General features: G+C 37.1%; 1 protein-coding gene and 1 non-coding gene across 4 annotated transcripts in view; one reads left to right on the top strand and one right to left on the bottom strand.

The window, feature by feature from the left end:
• The first annotated feature begins 1,284 nt into the window (after positions 1-1,284).
• On the top strand, positions 1,285-1,391 carry LOC132176756 (small nucleolar RNA R71). Its single transcript, XR_009439609.1, has one exon. It is a non-coding gene; the product is annotated as a small nucleolar RNA R71 (small nucleolar RNA).
• Positions 1,392-15,951: 14,560 nt separating this feature from the next.
• LOC132173853 (ubiquitin carboxyl-terminal hydrolase 25) overlaps positions 15,952-27,914 on the bottom strand; it is a 15,595-nt gene continuing 3,632 nt past the window's right edge. For 2 of the 3 annotated variants that reach the window (XM_059585498.1, XM_059585500.1), the window contains 6 exons: positions 23,782-23,868; positions 22,503-23,563; positions 20,307-20,435; positions 17,582-17,719; positions 16,584-17,476; positions 15,952-16,325 (listed from right to left, as the gene is read on the bottom strand). In XM_059585498.1, the coding sequence (XP_059441481.1) occupies positions 17,587-17,719; positions 20,307-20,435; positions 22,503-23,563; positions 23,782-23,868 (1,410 nt within the window). In that variant the 3' untranslated portion in view covers positions 15,952-16,325; positions 16,584-17,476; positions 17,582-17,586. The remainder of the gene's footprint in view (positions 16,326-16,583; positions 17,477-17,581; positions 17,720-20,306; positions 20,436-22,502; positions 23,564-23,781; positions 23,869-27,914) is intronic. The other variant, XM_059585499.1, reaches the window with a different exon arrangement.

Below are 27,914 nucleotides of genomic sequence, written 5' to 3'. Positions count from 1 at the left end.
TATTTTGACTGGGAGACAGACCTCCGAATTATCTAGGTTTAATAGGGCTTCTAGGACTTTCCTAAGCCTATAAATAGACTTCTTTGCATTCAAGAAAATAGAGAATTCTAGAGAACAAAATTCTACAGTTTTTCTCTTTTTAGTTTAGGTTTTCTTTAGATTTAGGTTTTATTTTTATGTGGAGCTAAATTACCAACTAAGGTTTGGGATGAAGCCTCACCAATGAAAAACATCAATACTTTCAAGTAAGTCTTTATTTATCTAATTTTATTGGGTTTAATATTTCAATTGTTTTACTTCTTTTTAATGTGTGGATTGATTCTTTGATATCTTTTGTGATTCAAGGATAGACTTGATGATTTAAAATAATTTCACGTAATTGATTGCTTGATTTTATTTGCCTAAATAATTGGATATCCCTTGTGATTTGTTCTACAGATACATTTGGTGTTTCAATTAAGATTAGATATCTTTTGTGATTTACGGATACATCTGATGATTTAATTGAAATTGGATTCCTTTTGTGATTTGTGCAATTAATGGATACATTGGATGGTTTTGATTAACTATTGAAGCATAGTAAAACATATCTAAGATTGTAATTATGAGAACTTCAGATTAATATTGATAAACATGGAAGTATGTTGTTATGATTCGGTGAGTGTAAATTCTCAAACCTTAGTATTTTATCTCTTAGTTTATTTTAGTTAGTTTATGTTTGTCTTTTAATTTCAAAAATCAAAATTCAAAACCTTTTTGGAACTAGGTTAGGATTTAATTAGTTTAGATTTAAATTGCTCTTTCAAGAATACAATTCTCTGTGGGAACGACTTCGCACTTGCAATCCATTAAATTACAATCGATTCGTGCACTTGCGAGTTAAATAAATTTGCACAACAATATGCAATTGAAAAGTTGGGACAAGTCTTAGTGGTGTGGTCAAGATGGGAACATAGGGCATATACCTCGACTTGTGCACTTTGTTGAACAGGGGCAATCCTATGAGTAGTCATGGCTTTGACTATCATATCCATCTTCCTCTCCATGGTGGCCATTTGAGTATGAATTCCACCATTGGTGCTTTCTTCATATATGCCCTTTCCTTCAGGTTCTTGTCTCCCTTTGGATGAGAATTGTTCATTTTTCTCACTTACGGTCTCAAAGAGTTCCATGGCTTCATCACTAGTTTTCTCTATCAACATGCCACCACAAGCTAAATCTACAAGACTTTTGTTAGAATCATTTAATCCCTCATAGAAGGCTTGTACTTGATCGTCTTGACATATGTTTTGATGTGGGCATTTGAGAAGTAGCTCATTAAAGTGCTCCCATGCCTCGAAGAAAAGGTCCCCATCTTTTTGTTGGAAGGTCTAGATTTCCCTCCTCAATTTCCTTGTCTTATGGGCTGGGAAGAACTTCTTTAAGAACTTTGTGGCCATCTCATCCCAGTTATGAATAGAACCTTCAACTAAAGAATTTAACCAGAGTTTAGCATTATCTTTTAAGGAAAAATGAAAAAGGAAAAAGAATTAACCTAATTCCTTTTGCGGTTAAACCTTGGACATTCTGAGTATTGTAAAGATCAAAGAAATCCCTCATGTGCAAGTCTGGATTCTCAGAAGGTGTGCCTCTATAGCATGGAACCAAATTAAGCACATGTGGAGATAAGTTGTAATTGCATTGCACAATAGGTGGGAATTCAATGCAAGATGGCTGGTTGAGAATTTGGGGCATGAAGGAATTCTTCATAGGTCTTCGCACCAGTGGTGGATTCTTGAAATATTTTTCTTCCATCCTTTCCCCAACTTCGAATTCTATTTCGGAGTTGTTTCTTCACCTTTGTCGAATGGTCTGTTCAATTTCTGGATCGTATGGAATTATAGCTAACTTCTTAGATCGACGACCCTGCATGAAGACAAAACGATAGAAAATCAAAATTTTCAACTTACAGCAGCTTCAGTGCTGTTGACGGATGTGCACTCGAGTGTTGTGGTTCCTGCTCTTGATACCAGTGATGTGCTCAATCCCTCTGGAACGAGTGCTCCAGCATCCTGCTGTGCGCAATTACCTGACTGTGCGCTTGATCACAGTCGAGCTACGATTGATCGCACTACTGCAACACAGACTCAAACTTGCAAACAGAGGATAGAAAACATATTAAAACAAGGAAAAAAATACATTTTACCCCCTCAACTTTCCACCCATTTGCATTTTTAACCCCAATGTTCAAAAAGTGACACTTTACCCCTCAAAGTATCTGACATTGACACTTTACCCCCTGAAGTACACTTTACCCCCCTGAAGTATTTTGACTTGACACTTCATCCCCCTGAAGTAACTAAGTTTTTAGGGTAAAGAGTCAATTCAAATACTTCATGGGGGTCAAGTGTTAATGTCATATACTTTAGGGGGGTAAAGTGTCACCTTTTAAACATTGGGGTTAAAAGTGCAAATGGGCGGATAGTTCAGGCGGTAAAGTGTATTTACCCCTTAAAACAAATAAAAAACATAAAATTAAGGGGTAATTACCTTTTCCCCCCATCAACTACAATGCATTGTCACTTTGCTCCCATCAACTACAACACATTGTAACTTTGCCCCCATGAACTGACAACTCTACTATGGGCAAAAATGGGATAGAAAATTTTAAGATGGCATGTGGGACGCACGTGATGGGTTGACCGTCTGAGTTAACACCTTTGACTAACGGAAGGGGGGTTTTGGACACAAAATTGTAGTTTGATAGGGTTAGGCAGTAGCGTTGTCAGTTCATGGGGGCAAAGTGACAATGCGTTGTAGTTGATGGGGGAAAAGGTAATTACCCCTAAAACTAAAGGAAAAATAAGTCTAAACAAAATTAAACAATCCCCAGCAACGGCGCCAAAAACTTGTTGTGCCAAATACCCACCTAAATTAATAGGCGAATACTCGGTACATTTTACTCACAAGTGCACAAAATCAAAACGATAGTATAGCAGTCAAATACGTGACCGTTCCCACAAGGATTGGTAATTTTGCTTAGAATTGATTTTCCAAATTAAGTATCTTTGAATTGTCACGAATTGAAAGATTAAAAAGAAAATAAGAATAACAAAAGGGTTAGGGTTTTGACATCCACCACTAATCAGACTAATTAAGATAACAATACGCCAATGTTCCAATCATGCCGGTATATTTAATGCTTGCCAACCTAAGGACATGGTATCTACTCCTTAAGCTATTGATCTCCCTAAGCAACGAATTAGGTATGGTATCTACTCTAATTCTTTTCTTTTTTAAATGATTTAGCATGGTATCTACTAAGTTGTTCATTAAGAGAGCATAAATCAATGGAAATTGACAAACACATGAAGCCTAGGGCATGGTATCTACTCTCGGTTCTCCACGTTGATTACCCCAAGAACCCGTGATGAGATTATTTTGTCACTTTATTAAGCCCAGGACTCGATCATCCAAATTGACTTAAATAACACATCCAAACACAAGCATATGATGATCAGGCACATTCATATGAGGAATTCAATTAACTAGAAAATAATCAATTTAAATATACCAAAATATGGTTGTAACAAAGGCGCCAATATTGAAATCCTAAAAAGAAATAATTAGGGCTTCAATCTAGCCCCTAACAAAGGTTTAGCTACACATGCTTCTGATGTTAATCATCCTAACAATAAAATAAAAAGGAAAAGGAAAAACCAAAACCGCTTCTTGAAGTAGCCTCCAATTCTCCTCTCCAAGATTGTATATTTTTTCTGAAGGCTTAGAGATCTATTTATAGGGCTTAGGAAAACCCTAGAAGCTCTAGAAATCCTAGGAAAACCGTAGATTTATCTTCTAAAACAATTAGGATTTGGAAAGCCTAATTTAAGGTGGAATATGTGTCCTGGCTGCATGTTGGCGCTCGAGTGCACTCAATCTCAGGGTCTTGCGCTCGAGAGCATGCGTGCACTCGATCCATCCTCTTCTGTGCTCGAGTGCTGATGCCCTCGAGCCTGCTTCTTGTGCACAATACTGCTGCTACGCTCGCTCCCTTTGGTTTGGCGCTCAAGGGCATGGGTGTTATGCGCTCGAGCGCAACTACGCTCGAGCCTAGATGCTTGTGCTCGATCCCAAAGCTTCCAGCTTTTCCCCAAATTTGTCTTTTATGCTCGAACTGTCCAAAAATGCTTCATTTTCTTCAAAAACCTAAAAACTACAAGAAAACACAAAAACAAAACAAAACATCACAAAATAACAAGACTAAGAGATTAACATATGTAAATTAAGGGACTAAAATATGTATATTTGAGCACTTATCAACAACCACCTACGAGCACTAAAGCCAAGCAATGACATGCTTCTTTTAATGAAATAAAATTGCTTGTTGTCAAGCAGAACTAATGGTATTAGAAAAAACAAACATAGGGAGTAAGATTGCCACTAAAGCTAGCCACTTTTTTCCCATAGATATGCTTTTCAGCATTTTGTTTTGTTCATATGTCTTTTTTCTATTCCTTTGTCCATGAAATTCACGATAGCCGAGGTAAGAAGACTTTTCTTTTTATGCAAAATCGATAGGTCAAAAAGATAGACACACATTCTTATATAAATTTTTTCTATCTTTGATATTTTACAAGATATGAGATGAGGAGCAGTAAAATTTAACCACATCCTTTTAATTAGTGTCAATTTTATTAAATAAAAATGACTTATCTCGTATTTACTGAAGATGGCAAACACCAGATTGCATGGATCTGTTGCAATTGAATGCCAATCTCAAATTCAGATTTGTATACTGCAATTTGGGGACTAAAGAAATTTTCCACTGCAATCGGATTCCGATTTGGAGATGGACATTCATCAGTCTGCTGTGGCCATGATTTTTTATAGATCAGAACTATCATTCCCACAAACGGGTGCCAAACTATTGATGCAGTTTTTGGTTTGGCTTGACTGACGATGGATTGCTTGCAACAAAAACATCAAAGGGTCCTGGCCTTGGCCGGACACTCTCCAATGCTTAAGTTAGCATGTTTTGTCTGGAGTGAAAAATATAGTAATGAGCTAATGTCCCGTTTTGAGAATGATTTGATCGATCTCTTTTATTGGGTTTTATGTAACTGGTCTCTCCATGTTCCACCTTCAGATGATTAAGGAATAGTGGGATGTAGTTTAGAGATAATGGAGGTGGTTGATAGATAGTGGGAGGTAGTTTAGAGATACTGGAGGGTGGTCAATAGATCATGGGTTGTCCACATTCAGATAATGGTTGAGAGATAATCTCATGATGTTTGAGTGCGACCCATAGTAGATTTTAGCCCCAACAAACAAGATGCCAAGTAATGTAAGTTATCATAGATGTGAATAAAGTAGGAAACAAAGCAGCAAAAGCTAAGCCCAAGGTAAGTGTTTCCATTGTGGCAAAGTGAGACACTATAAAAGAAATTGTCTAAAGTATCTAACTTTTAAACGTGAAGGTAAAGATTCTTCATTCTCAGTTGAAACATGTTTAGTGTGAATCTCACAGGTTCCTAGTGTGTGGATTCAGATACACTAATCATGTCTGCAATGTGATTGCGGGATATTTAGGAGACGAGATAACTAAGTGATGGGAAGATGGTGTTTGACACTTGAAAATGGGACGCGAGTTCCACTTATTTTCTATAGGAGTCATTATTTAAATATGGATCTATAGTTTTAATTTTGTCAGACTGTCTTTAGTGTACCATCACTTCGTAGAAATTTGATTTTTACAACTCATTTGAATAAATGTGATTATACTTATATTTTGAAGGATACTGCACTAATAAAAAAATGATAAATTGTTTATCTATTCCGGATTTATTACTAATGGTTTATGTATTATTACTCATGATTCTTATATTACTAATAACTTTATTTTATCACTATAGAGAAAGTTTCATTCTTCTTACAAAGCACATATTTGTTACTTACTTCTTAGAGATATTAATCCAAGTAGGATCCAAAGACTAGTCAAGTTTGCACCCATTGGATATTGAAGAGTTTCAAGCCTGCAAATCCTCCTTGGAGGGTAGAATGGCCAAGAGGCATTATTTAGGAAAAAGGTACAAGGCCAATGATGTTCTTGATTCAGTACATACTAATGTAAATGATCCTATGAGTATTCAGGCACAAGGAGGTTATGAGTACTTCATTACTTTTACTGATAATTACTCAAGGTATGATTATGTATACTAATGCGTTGGAAGATTGAGACTTTTGAAATGCTCAGAGAGTTTAGGGCAGAAGTCGAAAAGCAATTAGACATATACATACAGATCGTTCAATCTCATCGAGGTGGCAAATACATCTTTGGGGACTTTAAAAGATTACTTGTCAAAGGTTGGGATTTGTAATACCTTGAAAACGAAAATATATTTTTAATATATATAAATATTTTTCAAATGAACATGGTTCTTGAGACAAAAATGTTTTACATAAAATTAGGGTTGATCTAACAAAAAAGAGAGAGAGAGAGAGAGAGAGAGAGAGAGGATCGATCCCTGTTTGTATAGAACCGATCCCCCACTTTTCAGGATCGATCCTAATGCTTGAGAAATTCTATTTTGTGGCCCAAAACCCTAGAAGCTTGATCCTAAGCCTATTTAAACCTCTCTTACCCCTCTTACAAACCAGATGCACGAAAAACCTAGCCTCCAGAGTTATAAGACACTGCTAGAACTCGAAAACCACCCGTAACCGATGTTCTCCAACATTCTCGAAGACTTTGATGAGGCTAGTTTTTAGTTTTCTCAAGGTAATACCTTAACCCTTAATGTTTATCCTCAAGGATTATGATATCGCAAAAGGTATAAAGGATAAACATTAAGGGTTAAGATATTACCTTGAGAAAATTGAAGAGAAGTGTCATCAAAGTCTTGGAGAATGTCGGAGAACATCGGTTATGGGTCGTTTTTGAGTTCTAGCAATCTCCTAGAACTTTGGAGGGTAGGTTTTTTGTGCATCTGGTTTGTAAGAGGGGTTTAAATAGGCTTAGGGTCAAGCTTCTAGGGTTTTGGGAGCTCAAAATAGTATTTCTGACGCATTAAGATTGATCTTGTAAGGATAGGGATCGATCCTCTTTCTCTTTTTTTTTTTTTTTTAAGAAAAAAAAAAAGAAACCCTAATTTTATGTAAAACATTTTTGTCTCAAGAACCATGTTCATTTGAAAAAAAAAATTATATATATTAAAAATAGTTTTTTTTTTTTGGTATTACAATCTCCCCCAATTATAAAAATTCCATCATCGAAATTCAATTGCTAAAACAAAATAAAACCCGACAAATATAACGAAATCACCTAGCAAATATAGCATATCGTAACCATAACCATAGAATCACCCAAGTAGCTTCATCCATTAACAAAGTACACAACTCAAATTTGGTGCCTATCACAACTGACATATAACTAACCAATTCACGACCAACATGCCCTGAGAAATCCTAGTCTCCAAAAAAATGCTCGGGCTCTTGATGTTTTTTATTGAGTCACTCCTTGCCCTCATCCTTGTCATCACTCTCTGCTGTCCACAATTATCTACCTAAATTAATAGGCAAATAATCGGATGTTTTACTCGCAAGTGCACGAGGTCAACACAGTAGCATAGTGTGCAAATACGGGGTCATTCCCACGAGAATTGCTAAATTTTTGCTTAAAATCAATTCCAAAAGTAAAATAAAACAAAGATTGGATTTGAGTTGATAATGATAAAGAGGTAGGGCTTTGATATCTACCACTAATTATATTTAGTTAATATATCAATATGCCAATGTTTTGATCATGTTACAAATATCTAATGTTTGTCAACCTAAGGGCATTGGTGTCTACTCCTTAAGCTATTGATTTCCCTAAGCAACGAATTAGGCATGGGTGTCTACTCTAATTCTTTTCTTTCTTAAAGGATTTAGCATGGGTGTCTACTAAGTTGTTCTTTAAAAAAGCATAAAACTGTGGAAATCGACAAACACATGAGGCCTAGGGCATGGGTGTCTACTCCTGGTTCCCCATGTTGATTAACCCAAGAATCCGATGTGGATATCTTTTATTACTTATGTTAAACCAAGGATTCAGTCATCCAAATTGATTTAACTAACTAGTCCATTCCACATGCATATGTTGATCAGGCACACACATATGAGGAATTCATGAATGCAGGCATTAATCAAGTTAAATATCACAACAAGATCATCACAAGGGCGCCAATATTGAATATCAACTAAACATAACTAGGGCTTCAATCTAGCCCTACTAAATAAATTAGTTACACATAAGTTTAACCCATTATCTACTTTTCCAGACAATGCCACGCCTCCATCCCCTATATTAAGACCCCCATTCGACCATCTTCTAAGGTAACCCCTGCCCATTTCTATAATTTTCGTGTTGTTCTTACTGCCTTTCTAATGTTATAAGTTTTAAGGATGCTATGACCAGCTCTTGTACCCATTTTCTTACAAAACCAAGAAATGTTTTCAAAAGACTTTAAAGCGCCTCTTTGATTCTTTGAATTGCATAATATGTACCTTGCATGTGTTTGTTTAGTAGCCTAGGATGAGATATAGTAGCCTATAGATTTCATAGAAGCCTCAAAACACAATTTGGAGCTGTTGGCTGAAATACCTAACTCAATGGCCGAACGTACGCTCTCAAGGCCGTATGTACGACCAGGGAGCAATGCTTTTGCCCCCTTAGTTCCACATGTGAAATATTAGGTCCAGCAATCCCTTTTGTTTGGTAGAACTTAGCACCATACTCATAGAAGTCCTCTAGTACTGCGCATAACGATGTGTACTATTTCGTTATAGCAGGGTTTTGTGATGTCAGAGGACTCGAGTAGGCAAACGAGGTAAGTAAACACTTACAAACACTTTTCTTAAAAACGTGGGATATGCCAGCTGACTGACCCCACATATGATATGAGTATGTCTACATTTTTGTAATAACTTGTTGATAAAATGCATTGTAAGACATGGTACATCGGTACGTGCGATATAATGGTCATGGCCTTACTATAAAGACTTGATTCTTTGATCAAATGTGTGTGATGTTATATGGACCTTGGATCTAATGGTTGTTTCATGACCGGCGCAACCTTAATGTGCGGTCACTACAAGACATACATCATTAGTAGCGTGGGCCATTTGAGGTCAGACTTGGTCGGGCTGCTAGTGTTATAGACGGGTAGCGTACAATGGTCGAGGCACCAGCATTGCATTACAGGTCCCTCGAGACAGAGCCAACCCTGTTGAAAAAGGGTAATATCTCGGGTAGCCCATATATGATAGTTACGACCTATAAAGCATTAGTTTTTCTGCATTTAAATACTTAAGTGATTGCCACCGGGAGTACACCACCCTTTATCAAACTAAATAATATTTCAAGGTGTATTAACGGAGACAACACCTCTTTTCAATGATATTGGAACTGCACGTTTATTTCTGTATAATAATAATGAGCTCATGTCATACCCAATTGTGAGGTTTACTTACTAAGTCTTTAGACTTACGCTATTATTACTCTTATAGGAAGCTTGTTCCTAGAACCCAAGAGTAGTACGGTTGCCACCACAAACTTTGCTTTAAGATATTCATGCTATTATGAGGTTTGCTTTATATTATTGTTAGTTGCTCCATGCCTTTAAATTGAGGATTATACTTGCACCTATAATGATTTATAGATTTCTCATATTTATTTCACCTTCCTATGTATTAACTCTGATAATGCTGATATGAGCGGTTCCCCATTTAGCCACTAGTTGGTTAAACTAGGGTAATTGCCAGTATCCCCGCTAGGCTGGCCAAGGCCAATTTTGGGGGCGGTACAATTGGCAAGGTTGTGCCATACACCGAACAGCACCATGTGAATCATCAATTGTATATATTGTCGTAACAATTGATGTACATGCACAGCGTCTTAACATTTACTCTAAATCTTGAGAAGTTCGTTAACTCAGATGTGAGGTGTTGATTACTTAGATGTATTTAAGAGTGAGACCTATTATCCGTCAATAGTACTCAGTATGTTGGGTAATCACATCTAACATTGTGGGAACACCAACTTCAAAAATGAATCTAAATCCTTTGTCAAGAGAACAAAGTGATAAGATATATTCCCCTTGTTTTAGATTTAATGTGAAAAATTATCCTAAAAACTCAAGCCCGAGTGTTTTTAGTAAGTACACTAAAAACTTATACATGTACAAGGTGAGATGTATTCTCACAAGGTACATAAGGATAATCATGAATTTAAATCAGTGACTAAAGAAAAAGAGGTAGTGAACAAAGTGACAGTTCAAAGCCTTTGGTTCCACTACGGAATGATTCCATGGAGGGGTAACATGCAATAAGAACGTTATAAGGATTAATTGATTAAATTAAAGATAATCATTAGAGTGTAGTCCCAATTGTTTAGTGGAATTAATTGTAATTAAATAGTGTCATGTGATATAATCACATGCCTATTAAGGTAATGATATTTTTTCTTAGGTCCCTCTTTGAGCTTATTTAAATTGATTGGAAAATTATATATTGTTCCTCAGTTATTTATTTAGTTTATTGGGATGTCTAATTTTAATAAAACATAGGCCAAAAGATTTATTTAATCTTATTTGAAAAAATTGAATTTGGGAATTAAATAGAACACTGGCTCATAATTTAATTCCTCCGGGCTAAGGAATTAAAATAAGCCTTGGGCTTATAATTTAAATTTTTTAGGCTTGTAAAATAACTTCGGGCTTTATGGAATTACTTCCAAAGGATAAAGTTAAAAGGAGCATTGTGCTTGAGGATAAAACCCAAGCGCAAATAAGAAACTAAGCAGGAGTGGGTTAGGGTTAAAATCCTAGCCCTTGCCGTATGTGGAGAGAGAATTTTCTCTCCCCATGGCCGGCCACTACATAGTGGCAAGGAGTGTAAATACTCTTTGTCCCACTTCACCTAGGACTGGGATTTCTAATCCTTGTCCCACATGGTTTGAAATTCATTTTCTCCTAGGATCCCGGTATTATAAATAGAGGAACAGTTGAGAAGCAAAAACACACACCTGGGTCTAAAGCTTGTGAATTTTGCCAAAAACAAAAAAAAAAAAAACAAAAAAACACAACATCTTTCCCACAAGATATACACGACCACTAGGGGAGTTTTCTCTCTCCAGAGTTTTGCTTCTAGTTTTCTCTTGTTCTTGAGAAAATTTTGTGAGCCCACTCACAGTCATATTCTGCCATCAAAGAGAAGATCTAATTGAGCAATCTTCTCCCCAATTGTTTGAAGATCTTGAAGTTCTTTATCAACTCTCAACTATTCAAGAAATTCTTCATGAATATGATAAAGAACATAAAGATGTTCTTAAAGTTCATGAAAAACACGAAGAACACAAAAACACTACGAAGGCGAGATGAGTGTTGACTCATACTTGAAGTTTTCAAGCATGTTGGAACTTCAACTACTTAGTCCAACACCAACGGAAGAATCGATGGGCACTCCTATGCCCCAATGCCTAGAGGCTAAATTTGCATGTAAGTAATTATAACTTATATGTTTGCCATAGATCTAAACATGTTTGTCTTGATGGTAAAAGATCTTGGGGATAGTTTTTATTCCGTTGCGTAAAAAGAAATTTTTTGAAGTTTACTTTTCAACATAGATCCCAACACCCAACCCCTTAGGATTGATCCTAAACTGTCCAATTTGATCCCAGACTATCAGAATTTACCCTAAAACTTTCTAGGTTGACCCCAACAGCTCGGAAGCCTGAGTTAGAGTTTCTAATGTGTGATTTAGGCTCTTTTGTTTGTCTTAGGTATGTGGCTAGCATTTGTCTGACTGGTAGGTTGGTTTACACTGCATGAGGTTATGATGTCCAAGGAATCATCTGATTGGTGGAGTTAAGTGAATACTATTTTTGAGCATGCTATATTGATATAAATTGTTAAGCCATTTAGTTCACATCTCTTATGATCATGTCATGAGCCTATTGATTTTCAAACATTGATGCATGTTCCTTATTGTTTACCTTGCTATGATTTAAGAAAGAAAGATTTGTACGTTAATTGATTATATATTGCATTGAGTATGGCAAGACCAAGGGTCATGGACTACCATTATAAGGGCTTGACCCTATGGTTTAGTTATGTTATTATTTGTCATTGGATCCAAGAGGTCAGTTGAGTAACCACGTGTAGCCATGTTCACATGGCAGTTACGACATACAACATTGTTAGCAGCATGGGCCACCCAAAGTCGAACCCAGTCTAGTTGATGATGATCATCGCTAGTTTGTGCACATCGGTGCACCGGTGTTGTACTAGAGGTTCTTTCGAGAATGCGCAAACCCGAACGGGAAGGGGTTAAGGGCCCAAATAGACCATATGGAGGAAAGATATGACAATTACATATCTTATGTTTATAATATTAGCATATTCTTGTGTTTTATGGTTTTAAGTAATGAAAACTGGTGCTGCTATATTATGCTTTGAGGATCTCTCCCAAACATATAACATACTTCTTTAACAGTGAAATTATAGAGACAGCACATTTTTTCTCAATTGAGCTGCAAAACATGTGACAATACAAATATTTTAAATGCTTCCTGTCTATATTGCATTAAAATGTTAGACTCTTAACATGAGTTCAGTCCGAGGTATCTTACTTACTAAGTCGTGTACTTACCCAGTTGTTGTTATTTCTCTTCTTCCACTTGTTGGACATTCGTTGTCCTCCAGATTTAGCAGGATACTGAGGATGTGCAAGGATCTCTATGGGAGAATGCTAGGTTATAATGGTTGTTTCTGTAACATTTATTAGTCGAAGAGATTTTGTTGTACTTATGATCCGTTATGTATTGAGGTTGTGTAATGTAGCTCAAATCACTAATTGTTCTATAAAAGTTCCGCATTTATTATACTCGGGTATTTGTTTAGTGTAGTCTCTCCAGTCAACTCCTAGTTAGTTGATGTGGATTTTCTACCATAACTCCCAGGATTATTATTTTATTAATTTATTCATGAAAGTTATAGTTAGATCGCTTGGGATTTATTTACAAAAGTAAAAAAGTTTGAGGGAGGTGCACGGAATTTAATTATTATTTTTGTATTAAATATCTAGGGTGTTACAAGATTGTATCTCAATTGACCGCACCAAAGACTCTCCAGCAAAATGGTGCGGTGAAAAGAAGTAATAAAACTCTTTTAGGAATGGTAAGAGCTAATGATGAGTTATGCTACTCTACCTACATCTTTTTGTTGTAATGCCCTGGATACTACGTCATACTTTCTTAATTTGGTTCCTTCCAAATATGTGCCCAAGATACCTTTCGGATTGTTGTTTGGCCAAAAGCCTAGTATGAGATACATATACATGCAGGGTTACCCAGCACATGTGCTAGAGGGAAAGTCTAATAAGTTTGAACCAAACACCGAAGTATGTATGTTTGTTGGGTATCCAAAAGGTACTAAAGATAGATTGTTCCATAGTCCTAAGGACATGTATGTATTTGTTAGCACAAACGTCAAGTTCCTCGAGGATGACTATTTAAACAATTACAAGTCAAAGAGTAGGGTGGTTCTAGATGGAATGTCGGATATGATGTTTGTGGAGATGTGGTGGCTGTATACATCATAGGTTACTACTGATGAGATACATAATACCATCGTACGGCTTCGTAGTGGGAGGATTGTTAGGGCACCTGGTTGATTTATGTTTTTGGGAAAAAAGATTAGGAAAACATCTTGGAAGAACTTGAGTCAGATCCCATGGCCTACGATGAGCCAATTAATGATGTAGAAGCGGACCACTAGGTCAAAGCTAAGGAAATTGAGTTGGAATCTATGCATTCCAACAAAGTTTGGAAGCTTGTAGAGGCGCCTAATGGCATTAAATATATAGGTTGTAAATGGTTCTACATGAGGAAGAGATTGGTAGATGGACATGTTGAAACCTTCTAGGCAAAGTTGTTGCAAAATATTTTACTCAGAAAGAATGAATTGATTATCAGGAAACATTTTCATCAGTAGCCATGCTTAAGTTTATCCAGATTCTCTTAGCCATTGCCGCTCACCTAGACAATGAGATTTAGCAAATGGCATCAAGACAACCTTTCTAAATGGTCATCTTGACGATGACATCTATATGATGAAGCTAAATGGGGTTTGTAGCTAAGAGCTAGACGCATATGGTATGCAAGTTACAAAAGTCCATTTATGGACTTAAGCAACCATTCAGGTCATGGAACATCAAATTTGATAAAGCAATTAAATCGTTTGGTTTTGATTAAAATTCAGATAAAGAGTGGTAACATTCTTAATGTTGCATGTTGATGATATCATACTCATTGCGAATGATATAGGGATATTGTCAATGGTCAAAATCTGGTTGTCTAACCTCTTTGATATGAAAGACTTGGGAGAAGCAAACTACATCCTATGGATCAAGCTTTCGCAAGATCGCAAGAATAAGATGTTAGGCTTATCTCACGCTGCATACATAGACAAGGTTTTGTGTTTAGTATGCTAGACTCCAAGAAGGGATTACTTCCCATAAGGCATGGAATCCCTCTTTCTAAGGAGTAGTGTCCTTAGACACTTCAAGAGGAAAAGTAGATGAACGTAGTTCTATATGCTTCAGCAGCGGGAAGCCTCATATGCTATGTACTAGATCAAATATATATTTTCCAGTTAGCATGGTCAACAGGTATCAGTCAAATCTTAGACCACTACATTGGGTAGCAGTTAAACATATAGTTTGAGTATAATAGAAGAAAAAATGATTATATTCTTATCCACCATAGTGAGGTGACAGTCATTGGTTACACAAATTCTAACTTTCAGTTAGAGCATGATTTCCAGAGATCCACCTAGCGGTAGGGCAAGCAAAAACGGGTTCACGTGTTGGGTTCGTGTCAACCCAGTTAAGCCACCAACCTGTTTATGTCAACACGAACTCGACATGTTTATTAAACGGGACCCGAACTCGTTTAACCTAAACCCTAACCTTAAAACTACGTGACGTGTTCGGTCAAGGTCTCGGGTTAAATTGCCAGTTAAACTTAAAATTTACTTGAAAAAAATAAAAAATAAAAAATAAATTATATAAATGTGTCAACCTGCAGATTGACCAATGTGACACGTTTATTAAACATGTCCTATTTATGACCCGAACCCGTTTAACCTAAACCTTAACCCTAAAACTACGTGTCATGTTTGTGTTGAGTTCGGGGGTTAAATTGCCAGCCCTACCTAAGGGTATGTCTCTACCCTAAGTTGTGAAGCCATTAGTTGAAAGAGTGTTAAGAAATCTTGCATTGCTGATTCCACATAGAAGCTGAATATGTTGCAGCTTGTGAAGTGGGAAAAGGAGCTATTTGAGTTAAGAAGTTTTTGATGGATCTTGGTGTCTATTACATTATTTGGCGACAACAATGGAATGGTTGCATAATCCAAGGAACCGAGAAACTATGAGAGATGAAAACACATAAAGCACAAGTATCATCTCATTAGAGGCATCTCTCGAGGAGATACAGTTGTGGTAAAAGATGGCCTCGGCTAAGCATTTGGTGAACCCTTTTACTAAAACCTTACCTCAAAAGACTTAAGTCTCACTTAAAGGAAATGGATGTCAATGTATGCCGAATTGGATTTGAGGGCAAGTGGGAGATTGTTAGAGTTCATGCCCTAAACACCAATTAATTATTATGATAAAATCGATTACCACTTTGTTAGAAATCGAGTTGCTTACAAAGCTCTTAATGTTCAATTCCTCTCCAGCAAGGATCAATTGGCTGACATCCTCACCAAACCATTGGTGCCTACTAGATTATGTACTCTTCGTGACAATCTTAATGTTTGTTCCAGCCCGTTGCAATTGAGAGGGTGTATTGAATCTTTAGCGCCTGTTTTACAACTACCTGATAAGCAACAGGAGCAAGTCAAACACAGTAAAGGTGCAATGTTTGAATATTTGTAACAACTCATTAGTTAATTCCGGATAATATTCAGTGTATTTGTAAGTCAAATCTTGGTTCTTATCTTGTACAAATTCATTATATTATAATACCAAGCTCTATGTAGGGCAATTACAAACTCTGTTATTATCATTTTAACGCGGTGTGAAGGGGGATTAATCACCAAGTACGGCAGATAAACTCCACTCAAGGGAGGAAGCTGACAAAGAGCAGAAGAGATAAGAACAAAGCTTGTGTCCAACGTTAAATGCTTGCCCTGCACACACTTTCCAAGTCTACCTCGTACACTCACCCACTTCCCAACTTGTTTACTAGAATGGCCGACATACACAACTTTGTCTCCACTCATCCTGCCATGCGATACTTCCTGCAATTTAGATTCAAGTGGTTCTGATCAAAAATCAACCTAGACTTTTCACTCAGGCAGAAAGAGTGAGAAGGTTATGTGGTGCTGGCTGTTCTGGCGAAAAAGTTGGAAGCAAATGTACAATTTAGATTTGAAAAATGTGACTTGGAAGCATATAATATTTTCGACCCAACCCTAATTTAACCATATACAGACATTATAGAATATAAATCGTTGCAAGTATTATTATTAGACACAACATAAAATAGTAATTCGCACCTGTCTTCTAGAATTCAGCGGCGCTGGCAGGCATGTGCACCGAAAAATTAACCCCCGAGACTCAATTATGTTCAGGTTCATGTGGGCAAGGCGGTAAGGCGTGTATGGTTTCCAAGTCCCCCTCAGATGTTCCAGGTACATGCAGTACGGTATCACACTAGGCAAAAAAACAAAACCAAAAAAAAAAACCCACAAAGGCATTCACCAAGAACTTGGGAGAGGAACTACGGGTCTACAAAGCACAAGTCTGGCAAATTTACAACTCATCTGCCCAGTAACACATTAAACAGAGCTTAACAACTTGGCAATACATAAACACATGCAAAAACACAACAGTAGACAACACTCTTCGTCCTATGTAAACAACAGCCCACAAATAAAATGCCTCAAAAAGGAAAGGGGTGGGAGTGTTGGTTTTTCCCATTGGAGGATGGAGGGTAATAATGACAAAAATTTCATAGTAAATGAATAAACCTGGTAGCATGTCCATGAGTAACTAACTAAATGGATAATTCGTAATGCATCCATAAAATGAGGATTGTTTCCTGAAGGTAGTCCCAAAAAGGATATTGTACAAAATGAGTAAAACTCCAGTCGTTTTTCTCTACCAAATGAACTGCACAGCCTCAAGAAGGAGGAAACAAAACTTTCAGCAAGATCTGAAGTCGGCCCATTCATCTTAGTTCAATTGATAACGCACCTACAAGATGTCACCATTGGCAAAGGAATAAATGGAAGGATAACAGTCTCTTGCTGTAGCCAAAACTTGCTCAAAGGGATATTACACGACATACCCCCCCATATGTTGCTAGAGGATAATCCGCATTGTTAATACATATCAATTAGAAATACAGATTAACAGGACAAGCTCCATCAGTGGCAATGTCAGGATACTGCAAATATTATCAAACAAAGATAACAGTTGTCATGCCACCACCCAAATTCTGAATTATGCATCTGAAAAATTTCAAAGATAGAAGGTTAAGTTATGCATGTACCATGTTCAGTTTATCAAGGTTCTGGAAAATGCCTTTTTTCCTTGGCTAAATAACCGCAGACGTTCAATGAGGTCCTCTTTCAACGATTCTGGTATTTGTGAAATAAAGGTTGGTTTGGCATCTGCAATTAAGAACTTCCTGTAGAACAAAACATGCAGATAACATAAAGAGCAAGGAAAAAAGACAACCTCAGAACAAATAGGGCAGTACAGACGGTTGATAGAACAAAAAAATCTTTCATGAGAAAAATGCTATTGAAGTTTTAAAAGTAATCACTTAGAATAGCATATCTGTAAAGCAAACTAAAAATGCTAGTGTTTAAAGTAGTGTAAGAGCTGATGTTAACTTCAAGATATGTTAAATATGAAAAGTATGAAGCTAATTAAAAAGAGAAAGGAAGACAACAAGAGGTAAAACCCCTCGCACAAAAGAAACCTAACCAAAACAACTACCCAAATCTAGCAAACACCACAGTCAATGACCTGAAACCAACACAGCTTCAGGAACTCTAGTACTTCAACAAAGCATTTTCTTTCTATAGACTTCGAGCCTAAGACCATTGCTCCCCACTACTAGGTTAAGTATACGCAGGTGGATCCTTGGGAAGCCATGGTTCTTTGTACAGATTCAGCCTAAGAAAATACTAAATTCACTAGCGATTCATGCATGTTCAGCTTCTACTGACTTTTCTCTGCATGCCGATTTCCCAAATGATAACAAGCCACTCAAAGACTATACAATGCCCAAATAGAATTCATTCAGGGAATCATTATGATACATTCTTCAGGTGAAAGCAGTATAAGATATATTCAGGTATAATCCATTCTCTTCTTTTTAAAAAAAAAAAAAAAAAAATGCCATTCTTCAATTCAGGAGTACCATGTCATTGACGATTGAGAGCCTTTTGCAAGCGATCAAGAGCAACAAGCTAGACCATACTTTCATGCGTTAGTCTATTCTGAGTAATAATGTGTATGCTACACAAAATTTTCAAAGCTTAAAAGGAAATGCCTTTTTTTCCTGTGAAGATATATCATATCACGTAAATCAGTTCTGTCAAAATTAACTTCAGTATTTTGACCCGCCAGGGGTCGAGGAAGGAGAAATATCATGGTCATGAAAAGCCATGCTAAAATATAGTTCCTCTGTTTCATAGATTCACAACCATGTATAAAAGTATAAAATATGGAGGGCTTGGAAATGAGCACCTGTCGCATCCAACAAGGTCTCCTCTTTGCCTAATATATCAGCGAGAATAACGCTATATCCCACCTTTTCATCCGGATGAATCCAATGCATTTTCCTTTACTCTAAATTTTCATTGATATAATGCTATATTCCCCCAGTTAATCTTAAGGAAAATGTATTTCATCCAGATGAAAAGGTGGGATATAGCATTTCTCTATCAGCAATTATTTGGAAACAATATTTCATACACAAAAAAACTAGATAAAGATCTCTTGCCTATAAGTAATCACATGGGACCTACAGATATAGTATGTCTCTTTTTTTATTATTCAAGTGTTTATTTGGAAGCTTTTGAAGTAGTTTTTCATCTCATTAGTTTTTTCGTTCTCAGCCTTTTGGTTAATTGAAGTGTTAGCTTTGAGTAGATATAAATCATATTATGGAAATTTTCAAGATTTTAGGAAGAAAAATGTGCATCCTAATAAATTGCTGTATGGCTTAGAATCTAATTAAAAATGTTTTGCTTTTTCATTGCTTCTTTTACGGTTTGCACAACGTGAGGCTCACTACAGCAGACGAATCTAATTAAAAATATTTTGCTTTCTCATACTTCTTTTACAGTTTGCACATCGTGAGGCTCACTACAGCAGACAAATCTAATTAAAATTGTTTTGCTTTTTCTTAGCTCCGTTTACAGTTTTATAAGAGCTATAAATCCTTTGCAGTTATTTTGGAAAAACATAATTCCCAAGACAAATAAAACTCATTAAGAGTTTTATATGCAGGAGCTACGGAAAGTTTTCATTAATTATTTCCTAATTTAAATTTTAGCCAGGAGGATATTTTTGGAATTTAGTGAAATCTGCGATGGGCCAGCCTAAGTCTTTTGTGATGATGGCCTTCTATTTAATATCAAGATGAGATTAGAATACTTGTATAATTAGGAATTGAGTAAGCTTGCTTCCTAGGTAATTCCCAACCAAGCATATTAGTCTGCAGATAAACTGTAATAAATTGACTAATTCATAATTTTGGAGATCTTATGGTTTTAAGTTTGGTCCCCAAACCCTTGTAGAGAAGGGTTTCCTCTCACTTCCATTCTATATCTTACACTCTGTGATGGTTACTGTCTCCAATGCAAATTAATCTCCTATTTTTGGGATCAAACTTTTCACTTGGAACTAATTACTGCTGCAGCTATTTCTTTGGTAAGTTTTCATAAATTTAAGGTACTTTATGTAATCAAGGAAATTTTATAGTCATATTTTGTAGCAATTCTAAACATTTGATGTGTATTAATCAATCTGAATGAGTTTTCCTGAAAACTCTGAAGTTTCAGAACTTTGAAGTGTAAAATTGTTACAATCTTGAGAAGATTTGCAACCAGAGAAAATTATTGCACTTTACAAAATGAAGAGGATTAGCAACATATAAATTCAGAAACTTCTTTACAGGAAATTGAATGTGCTTGAAGTTTGACCATTTGATAAAAGTTCCTAAGTATAAATTAGAATATATAGAGTTAAAGGAAACTTACTTTGATTCACTAATACTTGATGAACCATTTCTGGCTTCTCGACATAACCTCTTCCTCGAACTCATGAAACTATAAACGTTATCTGACCAACCGCATGATCGCAAAATCGAAGAAGCTTCTTTCTCGAGACTAAGAGAGGAAAAAAAAAGTAAAAAACTGAGTTAAGGCAACAACAAAGCAACATTTCACAGGCACACGAGTGGCCTAAGAGTAGAAAGGAACTAAATTGAGACTAGATCGAGACTATCATATATGCATTAAGAAGGAACACAATCTCTACTTAACATGGGTCACATAGACTTTAGAAAATGAAATAATAATTAATTATATGAATCGAGGAATCCAGGACTCAACACACAAGATGCTCCAAGCAGGATCAATAGACAAATAACCAAATGAGATAAGGTCAAATGAAAAAAGAAAAATCAAATTTAGCCCCAAGGTTTTCAATTTCGACAAATGGGTAATTAGGTTTTCCTCTCATTTTAAATAAGTCCCTATGTCAACCTATCATTACACTAATTAACGACATGCTGCATTAGACTAATCAATTAATGCACGTGACTCTACTTTGGCACATCATGTTCATATCTTACGTGCCACGTGACACAAACACTTTAACTTACCAATATACCTTAAATGAAAATTTAAAAAAAGTTAAAAATAACTTTCTTTAAAAAAAGAGGTGGCTAGCCACCACTAACAAATGAGGGGGGCCACCCTTGCTGGATGAGGGGTGGTTGCCCCTCCTGTGAGGGACAATGTCCCCATAAAGAGGGGCGGCCGCCACTTTCTGTGACAACGGTCTCCACTCAAAGAGGGGTTGCAACCCTTCTCCGAGAGGGGCGGCCCCTATCCGATAAGGGGCAATGTCCCTAATAGAGGGGTGGTCCTCTCTATGAAAGGCAACCTCCCCTCACCGAGAGGTGGCCATCCCTATTTGCGAGGGGCGGCCCCACTCCTAAGAGGAGAAACTTGCCCTCACAAAGGAGTGGCCGCACCTCTTTATGAAGGGCGGCCTCCCCTAAAAGAGGGTTTGTCACCCCCATTCTGTGAGGAGCGGCCTCCCCATATAGAGGGTGGTCACCCCTCTCTATGAGTGGCTACCCCTCACATAAGGGTTGTGAAAGGAAGCCACCCCTCAATAGAAGGTTTGTGAGGGGAGGCCACCCCTAACAGAGAGGGGCTGCCATCCTCCCATTACAGAGAGGGGCAACCACCCGTTTGTGAGGAGATGTTGCCCCTCAGAGGAGAGGGGCCACCACCTCTCATCAGTGACGAGTGGGCACCCTCACCAGCTAGTGGTGACAGACCACACCTCATTAGAGATGGCCAACTACCTCTCTTTGAAAAAAAAATATATGTTTTTTGTTTTTACTTTCTTTTAATGTTTTATTTAGGGTATATTTGTAGTTTAAAATAACAGTGTCACATGGCACGTACAGTTGGCATTTGCATTTTAAACAAGAGCCACATGGCATTTATTGATTCAGCTAACGTGGTAGACCATTAATTAATTGGACAGTAGGTTGACGAATGGATCTACTTGAACCACAAAAAAAAAAAACCTAAGGACCTAATTGTAGAAATTAAAAAACTAGGGATTAAATTTGATTTTTCCCAAAAACAAATATGTGAATGGTCCTTAGACAAAAACATGTCCTTCCCCCATAATTAATAAAGGTGGAGGGTGAGGTCATAAGATCCAATCTGTGCAGAGACATTAGTGCATTTATTTATCAATGGGTAAATAGAAAACTTAAGTATTCCAGCAATTTAATATGTAAATCATCTGACCCAAAAATATTTTCCAAACTAATACATGGAACAGGGAAACCTAGGAGGCCCACAGATATGAATTTGGGCCATAACTGACTGACAAACAGTATCATCAATAACTTCTTCTAATAAACACCGCCTACACATTTCTGGTCTTTAATGGACTAAGGACTCTACCATGGTTCAAGTTCATAACCCATGGCCCAAGTCAATAAATCTCCTCTCTTTATATTTAAGAACTTGATGGAGTAAAGGTGCCAAATATATGATAGAAGATGAACCATGATTCATATGAACATAAACTAAACACAAAATCATGGCACGCATATTTAGCAAACTAAGTATTTGACCAGATTCTAATCAACACAAGTTATCACAAAAATATTTTAGATACGATAGAGTAAGTGTGAAACATACACTTCTTTCAGTTCTCCAACTTCTGCCTGGGATTGAGCATCCTGTGCAAACAAAATGCAAGAGTCCTCCTCCTCTGATTTTCTCTTAGACCCCAAGATCTCAGGGCGGTCATGGACAACACAAGTTTCCAATTCATCATGGGAAGGCCCTCCCCTTGTCATCCTGCTCCTTGTACCATTACCTTCACCATGATTTGGTTTCACTAAACTAATGTCACCAGTTTGACTATTACCATTTTCACTTGTTAGAGTGGATCCTTCGCTATACTTACTATCAGCAGCACCAACTTTTCTGGTTCTGTTAAAACCATTCGCCATCATGGATGCTGCCACATCATTTCCACTTTTCTCTCTACAAATTGAGTGTTTCACATCCCCATTTGTTTCCATGGATTGACTCTTATGAACATCAACTCTTCCATTATCACTTGCAGGAGCTTTTTTGGAGTTAGAGTTTCCAATGCTAAACCTCATCTGTGGGCTAGATGTCACTTTAACAACCTTAGATATGGTTGAGATATCTTTCTGAGAATATTGCTCAAAATATGCTTTTGTGTGCACTGCTTTATGTGGGAGAGCAGCTTTGGTGCTGCTAGATGCCTCACTGCCATTGCAATCACTAGACTTTGTTCCATTCAAAGCAAGGGATTCCACAAACCCATTTGTTTCCATGGATTTACTCTTATGAACATCAACTCTTCCATTACCAGTTGCAGGAGCTCTTTTAGAATTAGAGTTTCCAATGCTAAACCTCATCTGTGGGCTAGAAGTCACTTTATCAACCTTAGATATGGTTGAGATATCCTTCTGAGAAGATTGCTCAAAATATGCTTTTGCATGCACTGCTTTTGGTGGGAGAGCAGCTTTTGTGCTGCTGAATGCCTCACTGCCATTGCAAGCACTAGACTTTGTTCCATTCGAAGCAAGGGCAGTGCTAGCAGATGCTGGTCTTTGGTTAGTCCGAGAGAAGAAAAGAATATAAACCTTTTCTGACAAGACCTCCTGCAGGGTTGAAAGTGAGACAAACGAATCATTGCAGCAATACCACCGACCCATTGCGTCCTGTACATACATGGGGAATAAAGATAGCAAACTATTACTTTGGTTGCTTTCTTGAAACTTCAATGTTCAAAGAGAACCCCAAGGGATAGTTCAATTGGCTAGGACTAAGCCTCATGAAGCGGAAGTCGCTAATTCGAATCTCCCCTTCCTCTCTCCTTGGAGTCGATTACTAATTAAAAAAAAAAATGTTCAAAGAGAGCATGGAAGGAATATGAAACCTTTATATATGCATAATAGTGTCCAGACTCTTGTGAGTAGCCCGAATGCACAATAGTACCAAAGAGCTTATATTCTGGTCGTGGATCCTGAATTAGATAAAAAGAAAATAACAAAAAAAAAAAAAAAATCAACAATACTACAAAGGAAATTCAGGAATGTATTGCATACCCAACAAGTATAAACAAAAAGCAGTCCCATGGGACTACAGTGCAGATGCTTCATCAGCATGAGCAACCAGTAAAATTTCTGCCAAACTATATAACCAACAGCATTAGCATAAAGGATAAATCTGCTTTTTATTATAAACCGCAATCAAATTGACCTATCTGAAGAACATGAAATAAGATAAAACTACAAACTAGAAATCAAAAATAATATTGCCCAAAGCACGTAACCACCCTACAAATCCCATCTTTGTTGAGCACTTAAACACAGTAAAGTCCATGATGCATCTCCATTCTACCACCCAACAACAATTTGGATCAGGATTCAACATTGAAACCCATCCCAGGATGGATTATGTCTTTCCCAATATAACAATCTGGAAAAATTACTGTAAAAAATATAATTAAATATAGGGGCCTGAACAGTTAAGTAAAGAAATTCATTAGACGCGCAAGGTGAACAACCTAAGTACACAAGAAGTATATAAAAGAAAACACTTAGCCAATCAAGAACAAGAAAAAAGAGAACAAAAATCTGCATAGCTAGAGACAAGGGGTAAACCAGTAGCAAAGCTCCCATCAAATAAGGTTTTGAGAAGACAGTTCTGTAGATTCGCACTCATTCTCTCTTGATCATGGAAGCTTTGAACATTCCTTTCTTTCCAAATGCACCAGAATAAGGACTTGCACTTCCAAAGAATAATGATGTCATTCCGACTGACCCCTCTATTTCAACACGCCAAAAGGTCCACCACTCGTTTAGGCATAACGACTTTACCCCAAACTTCTAAAAAACCATAATCCATAGCTCTCTAGCAACATCACAATGAAGAAAAAGATGACCCGGAGTTCCCCACTCCTTTTACACATGCAACATCAATCTATCATTATAATGTCACTTGCGAAGATTATCTAAAGTGAGAACTTTCCCAAGGAAAGCTGTCCATGTAAAGAAAGCCAACTTCAAAGGAGCCTTAGTCCTCCAGACGCTCATCCAAGGGAAAGGAGAAACATCATTAGGAAGAACAACCTTATAAAAAGTTTTGACCTCAAAAGATCTTTTTCAGGTTATCCAACATAGGCTTTCATCACCCTCCCAATCATGCACCAGGTGTAAGTTAATGTCCCAATGAGCTGTATCATTACTAACACTCCTATGGTCAGCCACCATTGCATCCCTATTCCTAGCAAGACAAAATAACTCCGAAAAAAAATCTTTCAAAGGATGATCTCCACACCATATATCATTCCCAAAACATGGTATGAGAGCCATCACCACCCGCACACTAGAAAAATTATAGAAAATATCCCACCCCTTCCTAATGTGTTTCCAAGGGCTCACATTGGGTACATTACCCACGAGAATCAACTCCTATTTAGCCAAGTTAGTCTTCAAACCAGAGGCAGCTTCAAGACAAAGGACACATCTTAAGTATTGAATCTGGTCTAGTGCACTCCTAGAGAAAATGAAGGTATCATCTGCAAAAAGGAAATGGGATACAGAAACAAGATCATCACTCCTTCCCCCCACCAAAAAACCAAAAATAAAGTCCCCATTCACAGCAACTACCATCATATGACTCAAAGCTTCTATTAAAATCACAAAAAGAAGGGGGGGAGGGTCCTGTCTCAAACCCCAAGAGCTATTGAAGAACCCACTGGGTGTGCCATTAACCAGGATAGAACTGAACTTTAGATATGCAATGAGCAATCCACTTTAGCCACCATTCCCCAAAACCACCTCCCTAGCAAGTAAAGCAAAAAGTCCCAACTGAGATGATCATAAGCCTTCTCTAGGTCCAATTTACACAAAATTCCCAGTTCGCCTGATTTGAGACGGCTATCTTCGCATTCATTAGTGATAAACCCAGTCAAGATCTAATGCCATCTGATAAAACACTCTGAGAATTGGAAATGATTCTCCAAAACAACTTTCACTCTATTTGCCAAGACCTTTGCAATAATTTTGTAGACGCCACTCACCAGGCTGATAGGACGGAAGTCTTTGACCTCGACAACCCTCACTTTCTTAAGGGAAAGAGTGATGAAGGTAGCATTCAGACTTACTCAAATTTACCCCATTGGTGAAACTCAAGAAAGACTTCCATGACCTCTTTTCTGAGAACATCCCAACAGGATTGGAAGAAAGCCATAAGGCATCGGATCTGGACCCGGCGCCTTATCCCCATTCATGTCTTTTACTATCTCAAATACCTCCCTTTCCTCGAAAGCTTATTCCAACCAAACAGTCTCCTCCTCACCAATAGAATCAATGTAAGACCATCCAAATACGGATTGGAGGAGGTAATGCCATTGATAACAAACTTCTCTATAGTGTTGCAACTTCTTTAGAATTAACAATCTGGGTGAAGAACTTGGTATTTTTACCCCCCTCTCTTAGCTATAGCACCCTTGACTTTTGGCTCCAACACACCTCCAACAAAGTAGTCTTTTCCAACTCCATTGTAAACACAACCCTCCTCAACTTCTCTTCCACAAACAAGAGGGCTCTGCTCCTCAGCCACATCTAGACATTGTAGCTCATCAAGGAGAGCTCTTTTTCTCTGATCAACATTCCCAAACTCCAAGTCTTTCTACTTCTTTAAATCAACTTTCAGAGCTTTTAACTTCTGAGCAAAAACAAAATTAGCGCATCCTTGAAACCATTAGGAGTTCCATCAATGGCTCACCTTCTCAACAAATCCATCAGATTTCAACCACATGTTTTCAAATTTGAAGTAACTTTCTACCCTTCTAAGAACCACAAGAATAATAAAATAAATAAATAAAAAAATTGGGACATGATCTGATAGAAGTATGGGTAACCTGCTCTAAGTAACGACTGGGAAATGAGCCTCCCAAGCAGAAGAAATGATAAATTTGTCAATTTTAGACCAAGAGGGGAATTCCTAGTTGTTAGGCAAGTCAAACTTCCACCCTGGAGAGGTAAATCCATAAGACCCTGCTTAAAGATAAAGTCTGAAAAATCTCCCATAACAGGAGAGGAAATAGGCCCCAATCTATCACTAGGGAACAAGAGACGTTGAAATCGCCCCCAATACACCAGGGATATCCCCCTACAAAACCAGACTTCCTAGCTCCTCTCAAAGCAACTGACGGTCAACATCTGAATTGTGCCCATAGACACTGGCGAAAGCCCACTCAAACTGGTCAATGACACTTCTGAATTTACAAGCCACCAAAAAATTCCCCACACACTTCGATCTTTCCACAATTCTCCTGTCCCAAATCAAGACAATGTCGCCCATTATAATAACTGTTTTGATCTCCCCTCTTGCCATCTCTCTTCTTTCCTACTATTTATACTTCAAACACATTAGCCATCCAATTATTAAATTTCTTTTATTTCTACCTTTTTTGTGTAAAAAAAAAAAAAATTGAATCGCAAATTTTTTGCAGTTGCATTTTTGTTCCTACAAATATAAATACAGTATTAGTTATATATATATATTTGTTCCTACAAATATAAATACAGTATTAGTTATATATATATATATATATATATATTTGTTCCTACAAATATAAATACAGTATTAGTTATATATATATATATATAACTAATACTGTATTTATATTTGTAGGAACAAAAATAGAGATTCAATCAAAGCAACTGCAAAAAATTTGCAATTCAATTTTTTTTATTAGTTATATATATATATATATATATATATATATATATATATATATAAGAATACAGTAGTTACAGGGAGAAAAAAAAAAGAATCACAAACTGCACCCCTCCAAATTTTTTTTTTTTTAAGACAACCCACTTCCTCTCTCTTGAGTATCTCTCACCATCTTTTACCCTTTTCTCCTTTTTTTGAATTAAGTACTACTCGTGTGAGACACCAAAGGAGACATAACTCATGGACACCAGGAGTATCCAAAAGACACAAATCCTTAAATAGCTATGACGCACGAATTCTCGCCTTTCACTAATGCTGTCC

The sequence above is a fragment of the Corylus avellana genome, chromosome ca3 (genome assembly GCF_901000735.1).
Source record: "Corylus avellana chromosome ca3, CavTom2PMs-1.0".
In the NCBI taxonomy this organism is placed as follows: Eukaryota; Viridiplantae; Streptophyta; class Magnoliopsida; order Fagales; family Betulaceae; genus Corylus; species Corylus avellana.
The sequence above is the reverse complement of the archived record's forward strand: the minus strand, read 5'-3'. Positions and strand labels throughout refer to the sequence as shown.